This window comes from Choloepus didactylus, chromosome 18, assembly GCF_015220235.1.
Source record: "Choloepus didactylus isolate mChoDid1 chromosome 18, mChoDid1.pri, whole genome shotgun sequence".
Taxonomy (NCBI): domain Eukaryota; kingdom Metazoa; phylum Chordata; class Mammalia; order Pilosa; family Megalonychidae; genus Choloepus; species Choloepus didactylus.
This window is the reverse complement of record NC_051324.1, coordinates 16,839,164-16,864,668: the sequence shown is the minus strand read 5'-3', so window position 1 is coordinate 16,864,668 and position 25,505 is coordinate 16,839,164. Positions and strand designations below refer to the sequence as shown.

The window sequence follows — 25,505 nt, the reverse complement described above, 5'->3', positions numbered from 1 at the left end:
ATATGAATGGTATTGTTTTAAAACTCTCATTCTGCTTCACACTGTTGTTTGAATGTTTTATAATGAATGGGTATTACTTTTATAGTTGACAACATTTTTTACTCCCATCTCCGCAAATTTTCCTCCAAGTCACAGCTGTGGGCCCAGGCCTCCGGACATTTGTCCCCACGCCCCACAGATGGTGGGCTCTTTTTCTCTCCTGTGGGGGCCTGATCCCTGCGCTCTGGCCTCTCCTCAGTGGGCACAGTGGGAGGAGGCCAGGCTCACCTGGGACTGTTGGGATTGGATGGGGTCTCCGTCGCGTCATCCTGAGGAGACTGAGGGGAGTCCATGTCATCACAGTTGCCAGGGAGGCTGGGGATGGAAGAGGGCAGGGAAGAGAGAGGGTCAAGTTCAGAAAAGGACCATGGTAGCAGGCCACAGCCTGGCCTGACCAAGTGGCCCAGGTGAGACAAAGCCAGCACAGGGTGCTGAGGGCGGGGCCTGGCCTGGAAGGGGGTGGGGCCGGGACCAGTACTCACCACCGACGAATGTTGGAGTCCATGGGCTTGGAGAAGATGGGTGGAGAGGTCTTGGCCACAGTGGGGTTGGGCTCGAACCCTTCTATCTCCAGGAAGAAGTGTGCGCTGCAGGGACACCCAAGCAAGGCCACTGGAGCTGGGCATCTTGAGTGCCTAAGGATCCTGCAGCCCTTCCCCAAGCCCAGTCCTGGACTCTGCACCCTTGGGACCTCCCTAATCCGCTCCACACGCTTTGGACTGGGCAGCATCATGATCATCCAAGTTTCACAGATAGGCATTTGGAGAATACAGTGTACAGGATGCAAGTTTCTCAAGGTCACACGGCTGAGAGGTGGCAGAGCCAGGTGACTCTTGCCACTGTCTCTACTGGGGAGCCTAACACCTTGAGGGGCTTGCCCTGTCCATAACTGCACCTCCAGTGCAGAAGGCCTCACTGACAATAGGGAACGTGGGTAGGGGATCTAGGTTTCCACATTGCTACAACCATGCAACTACCCCCCCACACACACACCCCATTCCCCAGTCCTCAGGTCTGAAGAAAGAGCCTTTCCTGGGGGCAGGTCCCCAGACTCAGATCTGTGAGGCAAAGATTACTTCTATTTTATTCAGTCTGCTATGTTCAGTGCTTAAAAAAATGTCAAGCACAAAGTAGATGCTGAATAAATATGAAGGATGAATGAAAGAATAAATGAGGGGAGGGAGAAAGGAAGTTGTGGGACCTCTACCCTGATCTTCCACCTAAAACCTGTTCTTTCTGGAGTCTTCCTTGCCTCAGTATATGGCAACTCTGCCCTATCCAGCTTTTCAGGCCAAAAGTGTTGGAGTGAACCTTGACTACTCCTCGACTACTCCTCGATCTCTCTCTCTCTCTCTCTCTCTCTCTCTCATCCCACATCCAATCCCTCAGCAAATCCCGCCAGCTTTACTGTAACTGAGAAGTTAGGATTTAAGGACTGATTATGATTAGTGAATCATTATATAGATATTCCTTTTTATTTTCTGGTATATCAGAGACAGCTACACCAGAAACCTGAGCTGTAATCCAGCTGCCTTGATCTCTGATAATGACTGTATAGCCTTCATCTTGTGCCCTTGTGATTGTAAAAACCTTGTGACTAAACATTGGGACTGGCGGTTTGATGTGCTGAGCCCTCAATCGTGGGACTTGCCCTTATGAAGCTCGTTACTGCAAAGGAGAGTCTAAACTTGCATATAATTGTGCCTCAGAGTCTCCCCCTGAGTACCTCTTTGTTGCTCAAATGTGGCCCTCTCTCTAACTGAGCCACCTCAGCAGGTGAACTCACTGCCCTCCCCCCTACATGGACCCAACTCCCAGGGGTGTGAATCTCCCTGGCAACGCAGGATATGACTCCCAGGGATGAATCTGGACCCGGCATCGTGGGATTGAGAATATCTTCTTGACCAAAAGGGGGATGCAAAATGAGACAAAATAAGTTCAGTGGCTGAGAGGTTTCAAATGGAGTCGAGAGGTCACTCTGGTGGACATTCTTATGCACTATATAGATAAGACCTCTTAGGTTTTAATGTATTGGAATAGCTAGAAGTAAATACCTGAAACTACCAAACTCCAACCCAATAGTCTGGACTCCTGAAGACAATTATATAATATTGTAGATTACAAGGGGTGACAGTGTGATTGTGAAAACCTTGTGGATCACACTCCCTTTATCTAGTGTATGGATGGATGAGTAGAGAAATGGGGATAAAAACTAAATGATAAATAGGGTAGGATGGGGGGGATGGTTTGGGTGTTCTTTTTTTACTTCTATTTTTTATTCTTATTCTGATTCTTTCTGATGTAAGGAAAATGTTGAGAAATAGATTGTGGTGATGAATGCATAACTATATGATTGTACTGTGAACAGTTGATTGTATACCATGGATGATTGTATGGTATGTGAATATATTTCAATAAAACTGAATTAAAAAAAAAGAAAAAAGGTGTAATAGTAAGGAAAAAAAAAAAAACCTAGTGGCTAACCTTCACTTGTACCCATTTATACAGTTTTTCGAATTTAAAGTCTTATGATCACTAAAGACAGCCCCTAGTGTTTATTAATGAAGGGTCTTGGGTCAGCCCAGAACTAACCCACCCCAAGTCTAAGGTTATCTTGATAACCGAAGCTGGATCTAACCAAAATGGGCCCACCTGACATGCGTAGTAGCTTAGACTTTAACCTACGAATCACCTATACCTCACTATAATACTAAAATTCATGCCCGTCATCATATTAAGGCCACCATTTTCTTACATACGTTCTGTGACTAAGCATGTAATCAGTCTGCACATGCTCAATAATTAGATCACCTCTAATTGCATCACCTGGGATCACTGTATTCATTATCTTAAAATTTGCCCATGTTTTGATGCTATAAAACTACCAGAATTACTATAGTTCAGAGAGACAGATTTTGGACCAATAGGCCATCTGTTCTCTTGCCTCACACCTAGCAATAAACTCTTTCTCTCTTTGAAACCTGGGGTCTCAGGAATTGGTCATTTGAGTGCATCAGGCAAAGGAGTCCACTGCCTTGATCCAGTAACACTACCTTCAAATAAATCCAGAATCAAATCACTGCTCACCACCTCCGTGGTTACTGCAAGCCTCCATCATCGCTCAGCTGGATTATTGCATTAACCTAGTAACTGATCCCCCAGCTGCAACTCTTGCCCCTAAAAACTGTGCTCAACAGAGCAGCTGGAGAGAGGCTTCTAAAAGGAAAGTCAGATGACACCACCCCTCTGCTCCCTGTCCAACTCAGAGTACTTACTGTGACCTACAGTAGAGTTGATATTTAGCTGGTTAAATTCCTGAAATATTTCCACTCCAGAAGTTAAACCTTAACAAACCTGCATGTCCTCCCTCCACTGGCCCCCTTCCCAGGCACACCTGCCAGACCCTAACTGCCAGCCCCCTGTCCTGTACACAGGGTCCTACACAGATACACTTCCTAAAGTTGCCCTGTGGGGTACTTGTAGAAATCTTAGCCTCCACAGTTTATTGTACAGATTAGTACATATTTTGAATATGACTCTTGAATACAGAACCCCGTTACCTCTCTCCTACAAGCCTCTCCCTTACATACTCTGCTGCAGCCATGTCAGCGCCTTTTGCTTCTTGAACACACCAGGCAAGCACCCCTCAGGGCCACTGCGCTTGCTGTTTCCTCCATCTGAAATACTGTTCCCCCAGATACTCTCTTGGTTCGTCCCCCATCTCATTCAGGTCTATACTCAATGTCATCTTCTCAGTGAGGCCTTTCCTGGCCCCCTCGCTCCTTCTGCAATATGCTCTCTTGAGAACACAATTTACATTGGCTGTTTGGGCACTGCCCCCATCCCATGGTGAATCAACCCCATATGAGCATCACACACCTTATTTGTGAAAATAGACTGAGAACAACCAAACTAGAGCAGAGGCTCCAAGAGGTCAGGGGTCAGGGCTAACCCCTAGTCAAGAAGAAAAATCCAGGAAACCATTTCAAAAGGTAGAAGTGGGGGGTTGGGGAGGGGAGAGGTGGGATCAGCTCCACGGGCTGGGGTAAGAGAGGCACGGCCCAGGGAGCTCACGACCAGGTCCAGAGGCCCTGTTACCTGGCCTGAGCTCCAGGGGAGGGCAGAGACCCACGCCCCCTGAGAGGCAAGATACACACTCAGGACACAACTCCCTGGCCAGACACAGCCCCTGCCTGTCTACAGAGAAAGGCAGGCACATTCAGGCATACCCACAAATGCTGTCATAAGCTGTAGCCACACACTCAGAGATGAGCCTTCGTGTGACAACCAGGGTGGGGGGATTGGGCTGAGGGGGATCTCAGTTGTAGCAGCCCCCTGCCCCCATCCTAGGAGTGCTGCAGCCCAGCTGCTGGCTCTGGAACCTGGCCCTGGAACTGTGGCCTCCTGACCAGGGCCTTCTCTCCATAGCAGGGAACTCCTGGGCCCTTTGCTGCCTGCTTCCTTCCTGGGCCTGGAAGGTCCAACACTCCCTCCTCCCTTCCTTGCAAGGCCCCAGAACACTCCCAAAGTGCAGACCCAGCCCTGTTGGGTTCAGTCTTCGGGTCTGGAAGGGAGGACAGCAGGGGAGGGAGGATGGCTCCCACTGCCTGGATGAGGACACTGGGGCCCAGTGTAGGAAGCGATTCACCTTCAGTTTCCCTGCAGGCAGAAGCCAAGCTGGCCAGAGACCCTGACTCCTGACGTCCAAGCTCACAGCTCATTGCACACTCCAACTGCTCTGCTCTGGCCTCAGCTCTCAGGGCCTGCTTCCAGGCAAACCAGCTCCAGGGGGAGCTGCAGAGAGAGGCTGCCTGATTCAGTCACTTCCCAGCGGGGGGCAGGCGGCAGGGAGACCTCAGGCTTGGCTACGAAGTTCTGTCCTCTCCTCCAGGCACAGACAAGGCCCAGAAGGCCCAAAGCTGATCCCCACGGTGTGCAAGTGGGACACCGGACAGTGCTGGCTGACTCATCGGCCCTCACCTTCCTGTCTCCCATACATCAAGGGGAGGCTTCTGGCCTGGCCTAAAACCAAATCCTTCTTCCAAATGAGAAGACAAAGGGAGGCGCAAACCCTAGGCTGGGAACCCAAAGCCTGAGCTCTAGTCCAGCTCTGCCTCTGCCTCCTGTATGACCCCAGGCAGTCATTTGCCATCTCTGGGCCAAGAGTCCTCACTGGATAGAGAGTGGTTGGGCTAGATGAGCTCTAAGTCCTAGACTCTGGAGCCAGGGCAGCTCCAGGATCATCTACTCATGGACTGTCCTGCTGAAGTGGACATCAGAGGTCATCCAGTTCTATTACCACTCCTCTGCCCTCCCCCACAGTACCCAGAAATGCCATCCCAAAGCTGTCCCCAATCCACTATGGTAACTCTGACCCAGGGGCTTCAAACACATCCACTGGCTCAGCCCCAGAACATTCTGGTTGATATTTGAAGAATTCTCTCCAGGCAGAGCCCCCAACCCCCAGGCCCACAGCTGTCTCCATAGGACAGTTGATCCAGCCCCTGCCCTGGGCCCCACAAGACATGTCTGGGCTCCTCAGTGGTGCATTTACTCAACAAATATTTATTGAGAACCTACTTTGTGCCAGACACTATTCTAGAATACAGTGTTTTCTGGAGATATGGTGGTGAACAAGTGGGCAAAAATCCCTTCCCTGACAGATCTGCTCTTCCAGTGGATTGGGCAGAACCAGCCCCGAGGTCAGACCAGGACAAGGTTCAGTGGGGCCATCGCTTTCCTTGCTCTGGACAATACACTTTCCTTTAGCTGTAAGGTCCTCAATGGCAGGGACTGTGAGTGCATCATCCTTGATTTCTCAGAACCCAATACTTTTTCTGATACTCAGAAGACCACACTGAATGAATGAGCAGAGGATGGGTAGGTGATGAATGAAAAGATACATGAGTGGAAGGAAGAATGTCTGGTCAGATAGATGGGGAGATGAGTGGATGGATGGACAGATGGATGCATGGATGGATGGATGGATGAGTGGATGGATGGATGGATGGATGGATGACGAATAGTTGGGTGGATAGATAGGTAGAGATATGGAGAGACTAATGGACAGAACCAGTGAGCAGATAGACCAACCCAACCCTAAACTAGTAAATATTGTTGAGAGAATGTGTCCCTCAAGTGACTCCCAATTGAGCTCTTGGTTTCCTGAAGTCCTCACCCCTCCTAAGTTCCATCCTCTTCCCAGTCTTGCACAAGAACTGAGGACAGGTCCTTTTCCTCTCCATCACTTCTCCACCTTCCCAGGGCCTATTCCCAGAGGCCACAAGGGCCTCAAGAGTGGTGTAGGCCCCTTTTCAACATGAACAGGTTAGGGTGGTCACTGCCTAGACATCCCTGAATATCAGGAAAGTGATTAAACTAGAGGAAGGGGTAACAACAGACAAGATGGAATTTAACAAAGGATTATGAATACTGAATCTCTATATTATTTTCTTCTTCTTAGTAGCTAGGGTATTAGAATAGCTAGAAGGAAAGAATTGAAATGGTGGAACTGTAACCCTTGGCAATCTTTGAAATTTGCTATATAGCTACTTATTAAATTGTAATTTTTGTATATATGTTATATTTCACAATAAGGAAATAACTGAACCTATGGAACTGTAACTCAACATTTTTGGAAATTTCCTATATAACTACTTGTTAAATCAGACTTTGAAAGATATTACCTTTTTGTATTTTTGTTTTATTTCATAATAAGATAATAACTGAAACTGTGGAACTGTAACCCATAACATTCTTTGAAATTTGCTCTCTATCTACTTGTTAAATTGCACTTGGAAAGTTATCACTTCTATGTATATATGTTATATTCCAAAATTTTAAAAAATATGATTAAAAAAAGAAAAAGTGGTGTAGGAAACCAAGTCCTGAGAGCATCTATGTACTCCAGGCCTGGAGAGTGAGGGCTGGACGGAAGGGAAGAAGCATTTCTTCACCTCCCCGTGAAACCTGTCCTTGCTCTGGCTGAAGGGCTGTGCTGAGCCTCCAGGCTGCATGCTCACCAACTTACCCACTCCTCTCACTTTCTTGCCCGCTCCTTCATTGACTCACCCACTTACTTAAAACCTTCCAAGAGGCTGTGCAGGAAACTTGGGGGGAAGAGAAGAGATGGCCCTTCCAGGGCTCCTGTCCTCAGAGATCTCAAACAGACCTAAGACACAGTCCCAATAACCATGTCAATGTCTTCAGAGAGGAGCTGAACTATGGGAGCTCAGGGGAATGTCCCAGTCAGTGGCAGGAGCCAGGGTGGGCACTGTGCTCCTTCAGGGTGGTGTTTGGTTTAGGTATTTAAGCAGACCTGGGGGCAGAAAGAGTGGCCTGAGAAAAGCTTTCTTGGCAGGAAGATGAGAGCTGTGTTTGAGGAAGGAAGAAGGAAGCCTTGGGTGGCTGGAGCACAGGACATGAGAAGGAGAGGGTGAGAGCCAGAATGCGAAGGACCTCGATTATTGGGCAAGGACCTAACCCCTGGGGCAAAGGAGCTGCTGGCCCATGAGGGCCTGTCCTACACCTGCCCCCCTTGCCTCTCTGCACTCCACATCTGATGCTCCATCATGAGCAACTGGAATGCTCTTGGCCACATGACATCCTGGCCACCAACATGGAGCAGATGTTGCTTGTTCATTCCTACTTTGGGCCCAGGCCAGAGGGCACCACCTGAGTATTGTTAACTCAAGTGATCAATAGGCCATGCCCCATTTCTCCTGAACTTCTGTCCCTTTGAAGGCAAAGAACTGTCCCCAATAGATCCAGAGCTGGGAGGAGCCTGACTGGCCACCTGCTTTGTCCCAAGAAATGCCCAAGTGCTCTCCAATCTACAAGGCCAGCTCCTCCACTGCCTTTGTCGGGCTGTGTCCCTGTCCCTCGCCATCACCTTGCCGAGGGCCCAGTGAGGAGGCAGCAGGGGCAAGTGGAGTGGCATGATGGTTCGGGAAGCGCTCCCAGGCCCAAAAATATCTCCTTAATCCAGACTTCTTGGTGCCTTCAATTCCACCATCAGTGGAATTTCCTTAGTGTTCAGCATCACTTTCTTTACATATATTTTTTTTCTCTTTTCTTTATACACAATTTTCTCTCTTCCCCAAGACAAGTCATATACTCAGTTCTGATGGAGATACTATAACCTTTGGGGTCTGAAGAAAGGTAGGTGTGTGGGGGCCTACAGAGAGCCTTTTAGGGAAGGAGACAGAGGTCATGCCTCACCTCCTTGGCTGCAGCTGGCAGAGCCAAGCCTGGAACTAAGTGAGTGACCCAGGAGTGCTCAGAAAAGGCAGTTTGCCTGGTCCTGCTGTGGGAAGAACCTGGGACTTTCCTGAAGCCCTGTTCTCAGTCCTTCTCCTGAGAAGGCAAGAAAGGAAGGGGAGGGCAGAAGAGAGGCAGGGAGGGCAGCCCTTACTGGCTTAGCTCAGGGATATCTCTGCTCTTATCTGGAAAGCCCACCCAGGTCCAGGCTGCCCCCACATTCCCACCTCATGCCAGTTTCCCCTCCGAGACTCCAGCCAGTGCCTTTGGGATACCTCCACCCGGATGTCCCTCAGGCACCTCTCACTCAACATTTCACATCTGAACTCAGCGCCTTCCTCCCGACCTTGCTCCTTCTACTCCGTAGTGCCCATATCAGAGACAGCCCCACCATCCCCCCAGGATCCCCACCAGGAAAGGGGGGTGTCTCTCAGCTCCTCCTTTTGCCTCTGCCCCCATAGTTGATCCTGCAGACCCCATGACACTAATACCTCTCTGATCTGTCCCCTCCTTTCCATCCCTGACCACCCAGGCTCAGCCCTCAGCACCTCTCACCTGCCTTCCCAACAGCTTCCCCACAGTCTTGCAACCTCCAGCCTCCCCTCCAGTTCATCATCCCTATAGATCACCCACAGCAGCCTTTCCAAAATGCTAACCTCATCATGCTCCCCACACTCAAAATCCCTCTGTAGCTCCCTCTGCCCTCAAGATTGTCCAAGCTCCTTAACCAACTCCTAAGACCCAGTCTCCATGGGACTCATCCTCCCAAAGGCTCCTCTGCCCACCCAGCACCTCAGCCACACCGGGCTCCTCTCCAGTCCCTGCCCCAAGCCTTTGCTCACATGTCCCACTGCCTGCAGTGCCCTTGCCCTACCTCTCCAACTGCCAATGTCCACTCTAACACCACTGCTTCCAGGGAGTGCCCCAAAACTACCCACAGGATAACCCACCCCTCCTTAGGCTCCCACCCTGCCTAGTTCACTCTCAGGGGACTTTCCACATTCTCCTTGAAGCCCTCTCACCAGACTGTGAGCAGGGGTACATATTACTCTTCTCTGTGCCCCAGTCTCCCTGTCCTGGGCCCAGCTCCAGGTCAGTGATTTTTACTCAAACCAATAGACATATGTTACAACACCAAGCTCATTTCTGGCCTAAGAGGGGCCTCAGATGGGGACAGGGAAGGCGGAGAAAATGGCCACACTAGACTGGGGTCCCACCCTGGCCATGGGAACCACAGCTGGAGCGGGGAGCCCTCAGCTGATGGGGGTGGACTCTGCAATGGAGGCAGCTCAAGGGTCAGGGGATGAGAACCTAGAGAAGCACCTTCCCAGCTCCAGGCCTCCATGTCCCCAGCTGTGAAGTAGAGGTCACCATCCCAGCCCTGCCTAGCTCCCGGGGCCCACAGAGTGATGATGACAAGGATGATGATGAAGCTCAAGATAACAAAAACAACAGTGATGAGCAATGACTACATACCAGGCCCTGTGCTGAGCACTCTGTCCACATGATCCCAATTAACTATCAGCCCGTAAGCTGATGCCATTGTGGTGTCCCCATCACACAGGTGAGGTTAGAGGGCTTGAGTGATCCAGCCAAGCACACAGTGAGTATGAAAGCTGTTGGTGTGGGGAGGCCTCGGGGTGGGGAGTTACTGGAGGAACTGTTGGAGGTCCACTGCGGGAACCACTGAGAAGGCCACTGCAGGGCGGGGGTGGGGGGGAGGTTATTGGGAAAGCCATTGGGGAAACCACTGGGAAGGTCATTGGGGGAACCATTAGGAAGGCCATTGGGGGGCCATTGACATTCCAGGCAACCTGGATTTCCCACCCCCTTTAGTGCTGCTTCTCTCAAAGATGGCTCCAGCAATCCCTTGCTTCCTCCAAGAGCCTTCCCAACTGTTCCTGCCTCACTGCTCCCCCGACCCCAGCACGGAGGCCTCCCTGATTGTGCCAGTCATACTGACCTCCTCAGCTCAGCCCCCCAAGTATACAGTGCTGTTCCTGGCCTCACCCCCCAGTTATACCTCATCAGGCAACAGCCACCCAGATGAGACTAAGGGCTCTCTGAGAGTGGATGCTGGGTGCCCTCCTGTGCCCCTCACAGTGCAAGCCTGCCAGTCCTACCTCTTCTTGGTAGGGGTGAGCTCGGTGGGCTTCATGTCCTGCAGAACAGCAGGGTTCCCACTGGGGACAACGACTTTCCTGCCCATGAGGGGCACCATCTCCTTGGGGTGGGCGTTCATGGCTGGAACACAATCACGGAGCAGATGCTCAGGTTGAAGAGATGCAGAGGAGGGAGCTGTGGAAGGGCAGCCCCTATACACACCCCTGAGGCATGGAACCCCTCCCTACCTTCCCAGGCAATTCATCCCTCTCAGGGACTGAAAGAACATTCTTCCTTATCTGCCTGGCTTCCCCTAACCCCGCTCCATCAGGGGAGCTGAGCAGAGCTGCCATGTAGAGATCACTGGGGCTCTCTCAAGAGGTACCTCTCACCATCTCAAGCCCCACCAATACCCTCATCCCTGGGTGGATTCCAGAGAATTATCTCTGCTTTCTCAATGTCCCTCTCAGATTTTGTGTTCAGAACACTCCTCAAAAATGTTTGACCTTAACAAAGCAGGACTTCCTTTGCACTTGACACCATGGTCATGGTAATGCATCCTCAGGGCCCTCTGGTGTTTTGGCTCCCTCAGCACCTTGGTGGTGTCTGCAGCTAACACATTGACCATCTCTCTCTCTCTCACCTACCCAAAGCTCAGCATAAGAAACCTCATGGCTGTTGGTCCATTGGGTTCATGTCTATGACTAAAGCTCCAGGAGCACACAAACAGACCCCAAATTGGCAGGGGGCATGGCTGTCTTCCACCTGACACACCTTCCCCAAGGCAGCCCCTCAGTCCAGACCTGCTCTATTGATGCTCAGTCTGGGCTGGACCCTGGGCTGGGATCAGAGGGATGAAGAGATGCCAGGAAAGGGACTGATTTCAGCTCCCATCATGAAGTGGACCTTAAAGGTTTCTGTGTGGACGATGGCACGGCAGGCTGAGGGGACGGCTGAGCAAAGGGCAAGGACCAAGTAAGTACGGTGAGTACAGGGAACTGGCGTGGCTGAAAAACATGGTTCATGGGGAAAATTGCCAGTGAGAGGCTCGGAAGCAAGTTGGGCCACATTGTGAAGGCCTCGGACACCAGTCAGGAGCTTGGCTGACCCTGAGGGCTATAAGGAGCCTGGAGCCAGGGGCAGCCACTTTAGAGAGGGCAGGCTGGGGGGTGGGGAGATCAGAGACCAGGGGGCCAGGAGAAGGATGTTGTGATGGTCCTGCAGAGGAGATGCGGCCCAAGTAGGGGCCCTCTGGATGGAGGGGGCAGGGCTGGCCAACATGATGAGATGGACAAGGGAAAGCGTCATGTGGACAGGATGTGACTCTGCAGTTAATGGGGTCTGTGCTCAGCTTGAGTCACCCTCAGAGAACTCACTCAGAGACACAGAGGTAAAGGGAAGAGATTTTTGGGTGGAGTGGAGCTGGGGTCACTGGTCTTCCTGCCCCAAGTGGAAAAGCTTCCTGGAGGAAGTGTCTAGAGCAGAATGTCACCAGACTTGAGTAAGGTTTGGAAATAGGACAGAGCCCCAACTCCACCAAAAGTGAGCAACTTGGGGTTGGCCAGGAGTCAGCCAGGGGAGGGTTTTGGCCCTGAGGCAGCTGGGGCAGGGAGGCTATAGGCACCCCCTCAAGGCCAGATGGGGTGCCCAGGCCCCTGCCCATATCCCCAGGCCCCTGATGAGGTGGGGGCCACCTTTACCACCTCCACAGCCTGAAGGGACCTGTGGGCAGCTGGAGCTGGAAGGCTGAGCTGGGCTGAAGAGGAGGTGGTAGAAAGCACGTCTACTACCCCTCACTAGGCCTCTGCTCTCCCTTCTGAGAAATGGGTTGAGAGATCCCAGGCACCCCATGACAGCTGACCAGTGCATCCTCCCAGCCCTGGGCCCATGAATGTGGGGAAGTCCTGGGCAGCCAGGGCAGGAGAGAGTCGGGAAAACTCTGGACTGGGCCTGTAGCAACTATAATTAGATCCCTGAGTCACCCCATAAACCCTGCGTTCTCACCTGTGAGACTCTTGCTGCCCCAGCCCTCCCTCTCTCTGGGATTCAGCTTCGTCACCTGGGAAGAGGGGTGTTGGGCCTCCCAAGCACTGAAACTGACCCAAAGGCCTGGGGGCCAAGGGGAGCAGCTCCTTGTCCAGGGCTGCGGACACAGGCCCAGCTGGGCCCAGGGGCTGTTGGCTCAGCTCCTGTAGAATGCCTGTCCCCATCTCTTCCAAGCTCTGGGGCCACCTCATGACATCATGAACCCCCATCACACTCCTGCCCCCCAGAGTGGGGAGCCCTGCTGGGGAAGACAAGGAGCCTCACCCTTGCCTCTTGACAGCCATGAGACTGTCTCCCACCCCAAATTTCCAAACCTCAGGGAAAGGTTCCTGGGTCCATTGGAACCTGTGTTCTCACACACCCGGTGGCCAAGAGCTGCCATCTAGCTTAGCTTCCTCCACAAGACTGCCCAAGCGCCCTCCCAACCCCACCCGAGGCCTGTCAGCAAAGGGCAGATATGGCCCAAAGGACCCCTGAGGTCCATGCCCTGGGCTCCCGGGACCACAGAAGGACAGGCGGCCGAGTGCGGAAAGGACTCACCCTACACGATTTTGGGTGGCAGCAGCCTCCCTGGCTCTGAGATCACCGCATGTCCCGGGCCCGAGGCCCCCTGGCGGGGCTGTGGCTGGAGTGTTGGGAGGCTCTCATCGCAGGCAGAGGGATGGCTGGAATGAGGCATCAGAGGCAGAACTGGCTGGGTCACCTGCTCTTGGCGCCAGGTAGGTCACGCCCACCAGCCACAGCTGCAGCACCCACCCACCCACATGCCCCGGATGAGTCACCAGCCACCCGCAGAACAGCCTCACCCAGCCAGGGAAAGACAGAGGAGGTCATGGGTGCTGAGACCACAAGTTCTGGTCCCAACTCTTCCCTCTCTTGCATCTGATGTCAATCGAGTCCTTCCCATCACAGGCCTCGGTTTCCCCAACTGTGAAATGGAAATCACAATATCTGCCTCCCAAGGATGCCGTGAGAAGCCAGAGATCACGGAGAGGGGAGGGCTTAATGAAAGTTCCTGCACTGACCCTGAGAGGCAGGGCCGCACCCGAGGGCTGGCCTGGTTGGCCCCAAGAGAGCCAGCCCCAAGAGCCGGCATCCACCCTTCATCAGATGCCTCAGCGCTGGAAGTCCCCATCTAGTACTTCTTAGCAGAAATCAGACACCACGGCCCTGGGTGTCAGGCCACCGCACCCCTGCCTGGCAAGTTATTTCTCCTGAGCCTCAGTTTCCTCATTTCTCTACACTTGCAAGGTTGTCATGGGACTTAAATGAGAGAACACATATAAAGGGCTAGAACAAAGCCTAGCACACAGAAATAACTCAAAACAGGATGACAGCTATTAGTTATTATTGTTTTTGTCCTGCCAATTCCTGCTCCCAGCGACTGCCCTGGCCACCTGCCTCCCAGGCCGGAGTGTCCGGAGAAGACTGTGTGCCCTCCCTCCTGGCCTGGCCACAGCTGGGAAGGAGGTGGAGCAAGGCCAGGAGGCCCTGTCTGCCTCCACGTCACTCAGGAATTGCACATCCACGATCTACCATGGGCAGCATGGAACTGGGATGGAAGTGGGAAGTCTCTGCTGGCAGGGTGCTGCCAGCAACTGCTGGAGCAGGGACTTCCCCGAGTGTCATCAGGAAACAAGCCCCTCGATCCCTCATCGTCGAAACCTGCCAGGGATGGGGAGGAGGCAAGAGCCCAGGAGAGGCTTCCAGGATGGGAGCGCAGGACCCGGGGCCAGCAAGGGCAGAAAACACGGCTTCGCGTGTCCACAGCTTCAGGTCCTACCAGTCCTGCAGGTGGGTGAAGCGGGAGGTTGTTTTGGAAGTTTAATTCAAGGGGTCTCAAAGTTCCCACTCCCACAGTTCAAAATGTCATCACTGTCCCTGAAACTGCCCCATTAGAGCCCAGCCTTGGGTGAAGCAGGGTCCTCCCTCTCTTACTCAGTTGCCCCCACCTGACTCAGCCCCTCACCCCTCCTGACATGCTTCTGACAGCCTCAGAGCCAGGGAGGATGAGGCTTTTACTAAATTTCAGTGTTTTGCCCTGTACTAGTTCTCGGTCTCAGAGGGCAGGTTGGACTGGTTCAAAAGATCCCTTGTCTCCCTCCCAAAGGCATGCAGCATGCCCAGTAAGGGGTGAGGGGAGCCACTCTCCTGGGAGATGGAGCAGGGACCAGGTCACCTGCTAGAGTCACAGCCACAGGTATTCCCCCACACGTGGAAGCAGCAGCCCAGCCCCTTGGACTGGCCCAAGTCGAAGCCTACATCATCCCACACATCATGGGAGCTCTCGTGGGAGGCCAGGCAGGGAGGCAAGGGGACAGTGGGAGGTACAGACCTGGAGAAGGTAGTCTCCACCCTCAAGGGAATTGTGGGCTGGGGAGAGACAGGCTCAGGAAGGTTAGAAGGACAAAAAGGACTCGGACCACCAAGGAGGGAGGATGTTCCTTTGATGGGGGTGGGGGATGGGTCCAAGAAGACTCACCCAAAGCTGGGCTTTGAAGGAGGGAGGGCAGCCCCCACAGAGAGAGCTGCATGAGTGGAGGCAAGGGACCCCAGCATGTTCCAGGAGCAGCGATGAGCTTGGGGCAACGTGGAATGTGGTGTGGTGACCGCAGAGGCAGGGAGTTGCAAAGGGCAGTGCTGGTCCAGCCTGCCCTGATGGGGATTCTGTCACCAGTGTGGTCAGGCAGGGAACTGAGCAGCTTGCCAAGCCCCACAGGCTCCATGGCATTGGGGCAGCTATGACCAAGTGCTGAAGGCCACTCGCAAGGCACCAAGGCCAAGAGGGCAATGCTGGGGTCTGCACCAGCAGAGGGAGACAGGACTGCGCTGTGTCCTGTCTGCCCCCCCACTCTCTGGATCCTGATTTCCTGGGCCAGGTCATGCCCGCCTTTCATCAGTGACCTCAGAGTCTTCTCCAACAGTGGATGGAATAAACAAAGCCTGAAGAGGCAACAGGCCCCAGAACAGGACCTTTTAAATTAGCTGCAAGTGTGGAGGAAAATGAGGGGAGATGGGGCAGGGCGCAAGCAGAAAAAAGGAAGGGAAAGGCCACCCCCAGCCCCAGCCCACAGAGGCCTGAATTCCAGGCAGCCCTGAGACCTGCGGCCCTGCCACATTCACCATGTGGATCCCCCTCTTGCCAGGCCTAGGTCCAAGCAGAGACCTTAGTCAGCAGTGAGTCTGTCTGCCCCTGGCAGAGGTCGTCCTGCCATCTTCTGTGGACTGTAAAACACCCCACAGAGGACATACCAAGGGGGCGTCCAGCAGACCCTCCCCACCTCACCACCCCTCCCACCCCTGGGGGAGGAGGGAGAGACAGGGTCTCTGAGGAGTGGGTGCAGGAATGGAGGGGCCGGGGAAAGGGAGCCAGCAGACCCCCATCACCAGCCTGGGGTCTGAGCAGACCGTCCCTGACTGGGCCCAGCCACAGGCATGGTCCGGGGGAGGGAGCCTCTGTGTCCTGCCAGGCCACGGCTGTTCCTGGGCTAGCAGAGCCGGGCAGCCGCCCCATCGGGGTCCTGGGCTGTGGCTCATCCTGCTTCCAGGTGATAAAGGGAGAGTTGTGGAGACAGAGGAGGATAAAGAAACAGGAAAAAAAAAAAAAACAAATGCAGGTGTGTCCTTTAAGCAATCCCAGGTTGTGATCATTCATTTTATAAAAGAACACCCACAAGGAAAAAAAAAAACACTCTGCAGGATTCTTTTCAATTCAGAGCAAATTTAAAAGCAAATCCAACTGACAGAAATTTGCAGGTATTTGGCATACGCAGGGGATCAGAGCAGAGCACGCTGTGCCGAGAGCAGAGGGCTCTGTGGAATCCAGCCTTCCAGACCACGAAAGGAAGCACAGAGCCCGGGCATCTCTCTCCGTCCTGGGGGTGGGCCGGCCTGCCCCAGCCTGCTCTCTGCTGGGAAGCCTGGCCCAGCAGTTAAGAACCGGCTTTGGAGTCAGACTGCCCGGGGTCAGGACCAGGCAATCCTGTTTAACCTAAAAACAGTTTAAAAGGTAACCTGTGTAACCTTTACTAACTGTCCCAGCCTTGGTTCCTCATCTGTAAAATGGGGCTAACATGAAGGCTACTTCATCGGGCTGTTAGGAGACTCCAGGGCCATCAAGCCCTTTGCATCAAGCACTTTGCATAAACACTCGATACATCTGGGCGTCAGCCTTACTCCACGCTCACTTCATATGAGGGCACCTTGTCGACCAGCTCTGGGGCTCCTTGTTGGGGCTCCTTTTTGGGCCTTGTGCCTGGAGGCAGACACGGTGCTGGGGAAGATGGGGGGGGCGGCTCCCCAGTCTTCCCTCCCAATAAGCCTGTCACTGGAGGGTCAAGTTCCGGCCTCAGCTGATGTCATCTGTCCTGCTGTGAACCAGTGTCCAACAATTCCACAACCACGCAGCTCAGTCCACACTCCACAGACAGTAACATGATCTGGTCAACGTCTGGGGCAGATCATTCACCTGGATCATTTGTCTTTTAAGTTCTCTTCCATAAAGCAGGGGTCAGCAAACTTCTCTGTAAAGGGCCAGAGAGTAAATGTTTTAGGCTTTGTGGACCACTCAGACTCTGACAAAACTACTCAATTCTGCCACCACTAGCAATGCATAAATGAATGGGTGTGGTTTTGTCCCAATATGACTTTATTTGCAAATACAAGAGGCCAGCTGGATTTGGCCCATAGGCCCTAGTCTGCTGACTATAGTAGATGTATATCCGTGAAGGCGTGCCCTCACCCATGGATAACAAACAACTAGATTGAACTGGGGCCACTAGCTGCTTGGGGTAGTACACACGCACACACACGCCTTGTACACACAGGTCACACAAAACCAATTAGCTATGCCAGCCCCATACCTGGTGCAAAGTTCACACTTGATACAATAATTAATTTGTTTATTTATTTGATGGATAACAAGATAGATGGGGGCAGATGCAAGAATCGCTGCAGGGAAGCAAGGCTACGGTTATTACATGGAAGGCCATTGAAAAATTTTTGCCAATGACTTTGGGACATGGTTCTATACCTTTATTTGAATAGCAAAAGAGCAAATTTATGGGGACTGTAATATATCACATGGAAGGATGAAGTCACTCTGGCAGAGTTGATTCTGGCCGAGCTGGCAATGGGACCAGCCTCCCCCACCATCCCACCATCTCTGGGGAGCAGATTGCATCACACATACACCCCCAAACCACTCTGGGCAGGTGCGGTATTAAGCACAATAGGAAGGAAGGCCACAGCACTTTACGTCAAAGGAAGCATTTTGTTCTAAAAGGTGTTTTCCTGGGCTTCATTTACTTTTTCTCCCAGTAATGTAGAATCAAAGGAAACAAGTCTCTAACGTGTCAAAGGAGAGGTTTATCATTCATGCTGTTTAATAAAGTCAGTACAAACTTGAAAGCAAGATCTTTTTCTGTTAGGAGAGTCTCTCAGGGACAATGAGGGCTGGATGCATCTCTCTCCCCTTTCCCAAGGAGGAAATAGTTTTTCTTTGGGGAATAGCATAATGCTTGTCCAGTGCCATCCTAGGAAAGGGCTGGGGCAGGCACAGACCAGGCTGGGCAGCTTCCAAGAGCTCTGGGGGTCCCTCAGCAATGCCCCAGCGACAGAGGGCAGCCAAGGCCCAGCATCAAGAGCACCCAGGGAGGGTCCCTCACTTCTCCCCTAAAGCAGTGGAATCCCTGAAGACTTCAGCATCTTCCGGCTTAAGGGACCCTGCAAAAGACCTCAGATGAACTTCCTCAGGCTGGGCAGGGGGCCTTTCCCGAGTGCTTGCATCTCTTAAAAGGGGAACCAGGGCAAAGTTCTTCCAGTTTCTCCCTGAAACTGAAGGATAAAACATCATTACTGCCTTGGATGTAGTAAAGCAAATATTTATGTGCTAGCCTCACAAATCTCGAGGTGCAAGAAGGCCAAGGCAGGTCAGGAACCTCATAAGGCACAAGGACCAGTGCCTCTTCCTCTCCCTCGTTGCTTGAGAAACCTCATCCGCCCTAGCAGAGCCCTAAACTCTCCTCCTCCATCCCACGCCAACTCTCTTGTCTTGGCCTCCATCTCCTCCCTGCCCAAGTGGAAGGAAGAGAAGGTCCCCACAGAGCCACCCCATGGTCTACCTGTAAGTGGTTCAACACTGGGTCCACTCCTAAGTGACGAACGCCAGTCAAAGAATTAGATTTGGGGCCCAGGCCCCACCAGAGCCCAGTAGATTGGGAACATGCCACAGGGAACATGATGACAGTGGACCTTGAACAGGGCCTCAGGTAAGAGCTGAAATCCCAGGAAGCTCCTGAGGAGGACCCAGTGGTTGCCCCCACTGCTGTCTCTAGCCCACTGGCCATCACAGAGAAATGACGGCCAGAGGTAAGCTGTGAGTGCTCCCCCCCTCCGCCCGCCAGTACTCAGGCAGCCAAGCCCTCTAGTTGACCAACTTGAGTCTGACCCCTCTGGAAAACCAGCCTAAAGTTGTGCCCCGCCGTCTCAAGCCACGATCCAGGCCCCTCTGCTGGTGTCAAACACTGGCCACATCTCAAAGGTGTCAGGAACGCCAGAGGCTGGACCCACAGTGACCACTCCAGGTGAATTCTCCAGGTCCTGGTGTTTCCCCCAGGCCCACAGCCTGGCACTAGCCTGCCCCCAAACCCTAGTCTGACACCTGGCACCAGGTGCTGAAGGAGGATCCCTCAGGGAAGCCAGGCATAGAAGCAGGAGGGCTCCATGGAGAGACAGGCCAGGTTCTCCTTGGGATCCATGTACTGGCCACGCCAGCTACAGGGAACCTCGAAGTGGTTATGGGACTTCCAGTGTCTACTTCCCACAAGTCCCAATATCCCCTCACACACACTCCCTAACTCCTCTACTGACCACTTTTTCCCTGGCCTTTCTCTCATACATTTCCTCACTCCATCCTAATTTCATGCACTGTGTGGACAGGAATAAATCCTTGTTATCTGAGATATCTGACTATTAGAGTTCCCACTGTTAAAAAATTGGGTAGGGAAGTAAAATCCTCAGGAAATATTCACTAATTATAAGTATGAAAACAAGGAACTTCCAACCATCCCCCATCTCCCGACCCAAAGAACACGAATGGGTGTATCCTTGCCACAAAGCCAACATCTTTATTAATCTCATAGTGAATGTGTGATGTTGTAAACAGCCATGCAGACATAGCACAAATCAACTGCAAAGTGAAATGGTAAATCTTGCAAAAGATGTGGGATTTCTCGAAATGTTGATGGAAAACTGCTCAAATCACATGAAAAGCCATCTTCAGTTAGCATTCTGGAAAAGTTAGAGCAGTTAGCAACTGAAGAAGAGACACGTATTATGACATGACACAAGGAGTGCTTCCAGTGAGACTCAAGGGGAAATCACAAGATTGTTGGAGGCCCTTGGGAGGAAGCCCTTGAGTGATTTCCAAAAATGAGCCCAATGATAAAGTAGATCTTTACTTCCAGATCTGATGCAGAAACTAGTATTGGACTAGTGTCCTGCTGTAAACAACCATAAAACTGGACAGAACGTATGCAACAGTTTTCAGGCACTAGGACAACAGAGAGTGAAAAACTGCAATCCCTGAGACAAGTGAAATTAGCAAGGTGAATCCCATGATTATCCTACTCTTTGCCTAAGGACAATTTCCTGGACGGTGGTGCAGCAAGCTGTAGTTCAAACAGAGCATGGCAGTCCCTCTGAGCTGAGAAAAAAGAGATAAGGCTTTTGGGCAGCTGAAGCAGCAAAAATCTGTATGGTAAGGCACAGGAGAAGAAAAGGAAGGGAATGTGGGGTGGAGGCCCAGAAGTCTTTTGGGGGGATCCCCACAAGCCCTTAGTTGAGAGATGGGCTATGCTTGTACAAGGTGCAAGAGGCTTACCTGACAGTGGCTGCTATAGGTTTGAAAGAGAACACAAATACTAGAGGTTGATCAATGCTAAGGGATTCTGGAGGTTCAACCTAGCCAGACTGGAATCCTCCTTAACACCCTTTTAATATCCTGACGATCCAGCTGAGGTACCAACAGGACCCCACTTAGAAGTAAGGACCACATCCCAGAAAAAGGTATGCCCTAGACCATCCTACTAAAGCCTAAAACCAAACCCTGATGAGATCCTCAGTGGAGCCAGAGTTTGGAGGTTGAGTCTCACAAGTTGAAGGTCTTGGAAAATACCTTCGGGTTTCCATACACCCACCACAACACAGTTAGAACTAAGCCTACACAAGTTCAAGGTGATTCATCAGGAACTGAACTGCCAACTCTAACAAAAATTCAATACTCTTTAAAAGAAGATAACAGAATCCAGAATCTCACATATCATCCACAATGCCCAGTATACAATTAAAAATTACAAAGAAACAGAAAAAAAAGCAATCACTAGAAACTGACCCCAAGATGGTACAGATGTTGGATTTGGCAACTGAGAATTTAAAGCAGCTATTACAAATATGTTCAAAGAATCAAAGGAAAACATCCTTCAAAATGAGGATGAAATAAAGGCATTTTCAGATAAATAAAAACTGAGGAAAAACTAATCTATATTGATAAAAATCAGATTAATATTTACCTGGGATGGGATGGATGGAATTGACTACAAGGCGTTTTATTTCTTGATTGGGGTGGTGGTTGCCTGAGTGTGGTTTGTCAAAACATATCAAACTGTACATTTAAAATATGTGCATGTTATGGCATGCAAATCATACCTCAATAAGGCTGATTTTTTAAAGGTTTATAAAATTTTTAAATAAACTTCTCTATGAAGCAATATCAAACGTTCGAAGACGCAATCTCATGCTACCAGGTAAGCTAGTCTGAAAAATTAGGCCCCCTACTGCCCCCTCCCCCCACCAAAAAAAAAAAATAGACAACTATTAGCACTTGATTCATTTTTTGTTCACTTTAAGAATTAGTGCAGAATTATAACTCAAAATTTGTTCAATGTAAACTATTTTTGCTTCGTTTTTAAATGAGTGTCCTCAATCAGACCTCTAATTTCCCATTTACTGCTCAATGTTTACCATTTTACTGTTAAATGACCTCATGGTTTTCTGCTCAGAATGCAGCCCTTACTCTTCTCATTCTTCCTTCCTCTCTTGTTTGCCCAGATGTGCCCACGTGTACCTGTTGGTGTCTGTTCAGCTCACAGAGGAGTGAGCGCAGGCACGGGGTGTGAGGAGGCAGCGTGGCCCACAGCCAGAGTGTCACACCAGGTAGCTGGCTGTGGGCTGACCTGCTTCCTAAGGAGCATCGAGGGCAGGTGCCTGGGCCAGGGGTGCTGGGCAGAGCTGGCTTGCATGCACTTGTGGAGCAGCCAGCTGTGCAGGCATGTATGAGAGCACATGAGAACAACCAGAACTCAGTGCATGCATACGGCTGGCTACTTGGGGTTCTTATGGCACCCAGGTCCTGTGGGGGTGAGGAAGGCCCACGAGGAGCGGGGGGTTCCGAAGGCTTCACCTGCCTAATGTCAGGCCACCAGCTGAGTGAGCCCCATCCATGCCACAGGACCCCTCTCTTCACCCCTCACCTCTGCCCGCCCGCAGGGAGAAGCTCAGGTTCCGCTTGACGCCCTCACAGTTGCCTGGATCTTCATTGATGATGCCCACATTGGTGTTCCAGGTGGTCCAATTCACCTCATCCACCCTGTGGGGTGAAAGTCAGGGGGAGCAGGCAGCCTAAGCGCCACGCCCAGCTTCCCAGGCCAAGGGCTGGGCCCCGGAGGCCAATCCCAAGAAACCCATAGATCTGGATGGAGACATAGCAGGTGGGGGAAAGGCAAAGGGACCTGCCTTTTAGACAGCACCCCAGAGAGGTGTTCTCTGGCCACACTACAGAGCCCTGGGCCTTTCAGTCAGGATTGCTGGTTCTGGCCCTGATCACTGGGTGACCCTTTCTAGACATCTCACATTTTCCAGTGTTTAATGTCTGGGTCACACCAGCTAAGACCTAAGATGGGTCCCTTGTGCCCGGAGCTGAGCCCTGGGAAGGTAACCTATGCCCACGGCTGACCCCAAGAAGCCTTGGGGCAGGTCTCTGTACCTACAGCAGGCTCTGGCTGCGTCCCCCATGCCCACAACTAAACCCTGGAATGGCCTATGTATGCAGTGCTGGCTCTAGTGCATCCCATGGCTGAGCCCCAGAGAGATCTGGTTCCTGCTCAGGCATTACCTGAAACACCACCTGTTGTCATCTTTGCCATCGGGGGTGTACCCCACCTGCAGCAGCTTGCCTGAGCGAAAGGCCTTCCTCATACCTTTAAGGAAGCTCTTCTCTGTGTCCAGAATGGTAATGGCTCTCTGCAGGACAAAGGGCAGAGGGGCAGAGGGCTTATCCAGCCTCTCAGGGGTGTCTCCCAGCCCCGGACACCTCTGAGCCAGATCTCCAGAGTCCCTGACACCAAGCTTGGTCCTGCAGCCATAGGAGGAGCTCAGCCTGGGCACCTGCCCCTCTCCAAAGCCTTCCCTGCAGAGCTCACCAAGGGGCAACGCAAGGTACGAGCAGGAGGCTGCATGGCGTGCATCCTGGCTCTGCTACTTTCTAGCTTTGTGGTCCTGGACACAGATACCTAACTCCGCTGTGCCTCTGTGCCTTCACCCAAAACTGGGGATAGTAATAGTATCTACCACAAAGGACTGTTGAAAGGATTAAAAGAGATAAGGTAAGATACTTAGAAGAGTGCCTGGCACACAGTAAGTGCTTCTCAATAAGAACGAGACTTTCATTTCTATTACTTTGGGGGGGGCAGATGTGGACCTGGTGGCTCAGAAAGGTACTGTGAGAGGACTCCCCCATACCAGCTGCGCCTCCAGTCTGGTCCGTGGCCCCGCCCTCTACTGACTTCCTCTGAGGCGAGTGCGCCATGGGGCTGAGCCCTCCGTCTCCCTCCCTCCAGCCCCAGCCAGCCCACAGCCAAATCCAGTGTCTACAAACAACAGCTGAGCTAATCTTACAGAGGCACTCTGCTGGGAAACCCTGGGAGAAGTGCCAGAAGAGAGTCAACCCAAGGGGAAGCCCCTGCTTCATCCCCTGGCGTGGCTCGGCCCTCTGCCGCCTCCTCAAATTCTACAGAGGCTCCAGTTCCCGGCGGTGGAAAACAGGGGGCAGAGCGACCGGCTGCACTGCCCCTTCTTGGCCGCGCCCAACCCCCTATCAGCCGCCGCCACCCCCATCGGCCGCACCCGCTCCCCTCCCAGCCGCACCCCCCGGGCTCCGGGCTCCACCCGCCCACGCCCGCCCCACCTGCAGCTTCCAGATGCTCTTGCTCTCCTGCGCGATCTTGTTGACGGTCTCGCCCATGAGGGCAATGAGCATGTTGAGCAGCAGGATGTACGTGAGGATCACGTAGGCCAGTAGCAGGATGATGAAGACGGCCTTGAAGTCATAGTTCTCGGTGAACTCCAGATCGCCCATCCCGATGGTGAACTTGAACAGCTCCAGACACGTGGAGTACAGGCTGTTGTAGTTGCTGTCGGCTTGCCGGCAGCCAGGCACCCGCCACCTGTGCGCTGTGGACTCAGGCGTAGAGTTACTCTTTCCGTCCTCGTCCTCAATCAGTGTTACCACCGCTACAGGGCATGGGGAAGGGGAGTGCGGCTGGCTGGAAGCCAAGACCCCAGGTCCCATGAGGGACGCACCACCTAGCCCAGGATGGGTCTGCAGCACAAAGGCTGCTCAACCACACAGCTTCTTTGTGTGAGTTAGGAAAAATGCACCCCGTCCTCAAGACTATAAGAAAATTGTCATAATATACTATTCTGCTACCACAAGAACTTTATCTCCATCTGTTAGAAAAATGTTAAAATAAATATACAAATTTATATGTACAATATGAAATTTGTGCAGTGTGCAACCTGCTTAACCTTACGTGTCAGCCTGGATCCACATCCACTTTCTCAGTCACACTGTTTCGCCTAGAGAATGGCCTAGAGCCAGCCCATTCCAGAGCCATGGGGCTGAGCAGCTCAAGGCAGGATGGCTTCTTCCTGCAACCTGCACTGTTCTTTGGAAAATGTGGTCAGGAGCTGGGAGCTTCTAGAGCAGTTGTGCATCATGGTTAGTACAAATCCAGCGTTCACAAACCCCCTTGGCCTAATCCCTTCCTGTGGCTACTGATATTCAGGTTTTTCAGACCCGGATGCTGGAGCCCATACTGATCCCTACTGGGTCCTCCCAGTCAAAGTTGTCCATCCTTTCCCAGACAGTAGCTTTAAGACTGGCTGCAGGGTGGGGACAAGGGAGGGTACACCATATAACCCACAGACTCCAGGACACGGATGAGGATCAGAGCAGAGCCAAGTGCTTGAAAAGCACTTGAAGAGACCCCCACAGTCCAAATCTCAGACACACTGAAGGTCAAAAGTAATGATTATACTAAATAACTTATCTGATTTAGCAAAGTGAGAATCCGTGGGAGGGGGAAGAATCCATGGGGACATACTGCTATGAATAAATAAATGTGGGAAAATGGGAAGCTTTTCCTTACAGTAGAAAACCAACTAATAAATGTAGAAGGATGATGGAGTTAAAATCATCATTTGACAACCATCATAGAATTAAGTTGATTCAGGTAAGAATCATCGATGGATGCTAAAACTATTAGGTGAAAAAATAATGAGAAAAAGCATATTTACATAGTTTCCAACTATCTCCTTACAAATTACTTATCCTTTAGAAAGACAAAGTAGTAACTTGACAGTGGAAAAACTTGGCAGACCCACCAGAATCAAGTAATTAGAGCTAACCTCACCAGTAATGGGACAAACAGACCTCCTCTGACTCCTGATAAAACACAGAGGAGGACACGGCATTAATAATTTGATATGCTGGCTGAAAAAAATGCATGTCTGAATCCAATCCTGCCCAAATTGAGGGACCTTGTACTCACTGAAAATGTTAAGGTTGCAAAAGACAAGGAAAGATTGAGAAAATGCTCCAGATTAAAGAGATATGACAACTGAATATAATGCATTTCCACTTTCTGTAAAAGATATTAGGAGGAAAATTGGTAAACTTTGAATAAGGTCTATGGATTAGCTAATACTATTGTAGTGATGTT

At 51.7% G+C, this 25,505-nt stretch overlaps 2 protein-coding genes across 7 annotated transcripts in view; both read right to left on the bottom strand.

Moving 5' to 3' along the window:
• Positions 1-10,540, bottom strand: part of TRPV3 (transient receptor potential cation channel subfamily V member 3) — a 36,979-nt gene extending 26,439 nt beyond the window's left edge. Inside the window, exons 1-3 of the mRNA XM_037809975.1 lie at positions 10,422-10,540; positions 522-626; positions 268-354 (exon numbers count right to left, since the gene is read on the bottom strand). Coding sequence (XP_037665903.1) covers positions 268-354; positions 522-626; positions 10,422-10,540 — 311 coding nt within the window. The remainder of the gene's footprint in view (positions 1-267; positions 355-521; positions 627-10,421) is intronic.
• A 5,656-nt stretch (positions 10,541-16,196) lies between these two features.
• TRPV1 (transient receptor potential cation channel subfamily V member 1) overlaps positions 16,197-25,505 on the bottom strand; it is a 62,849-nt gene continuing 53,540 nt past the window's right edge. For 3 of the 6 annotated variants that reach the window (XM_037810629.1, XM_037810626.1, XM_037810630.1), the window contains 4 exons: positions 23,690-24,015; positions 22,619-22,746; positions 21,978-22,093; positions 18,110-18,282 (listed from right to left, as the gene is read on the bottom strand). In XM_037810629.1, coding sequence (XP_037666557.1) covers positions 18,110-18,282; positions 21,978-22,093; positions 22,619-22,746; positions 23,690-24,015 — 743 coding nt within the window. Of the gene's footprint in view, positions 16,971-17,466; positions 18,283-21,977; positions 22,094-22,618; positions 22,747-23,689; positions 24,016-25,505 lie in introns of those variants that run through there. The other 3 variants (XM_037810625.1, XM_037810628.1, XM_037810627.1) reach the window with 2 other exon arrangements.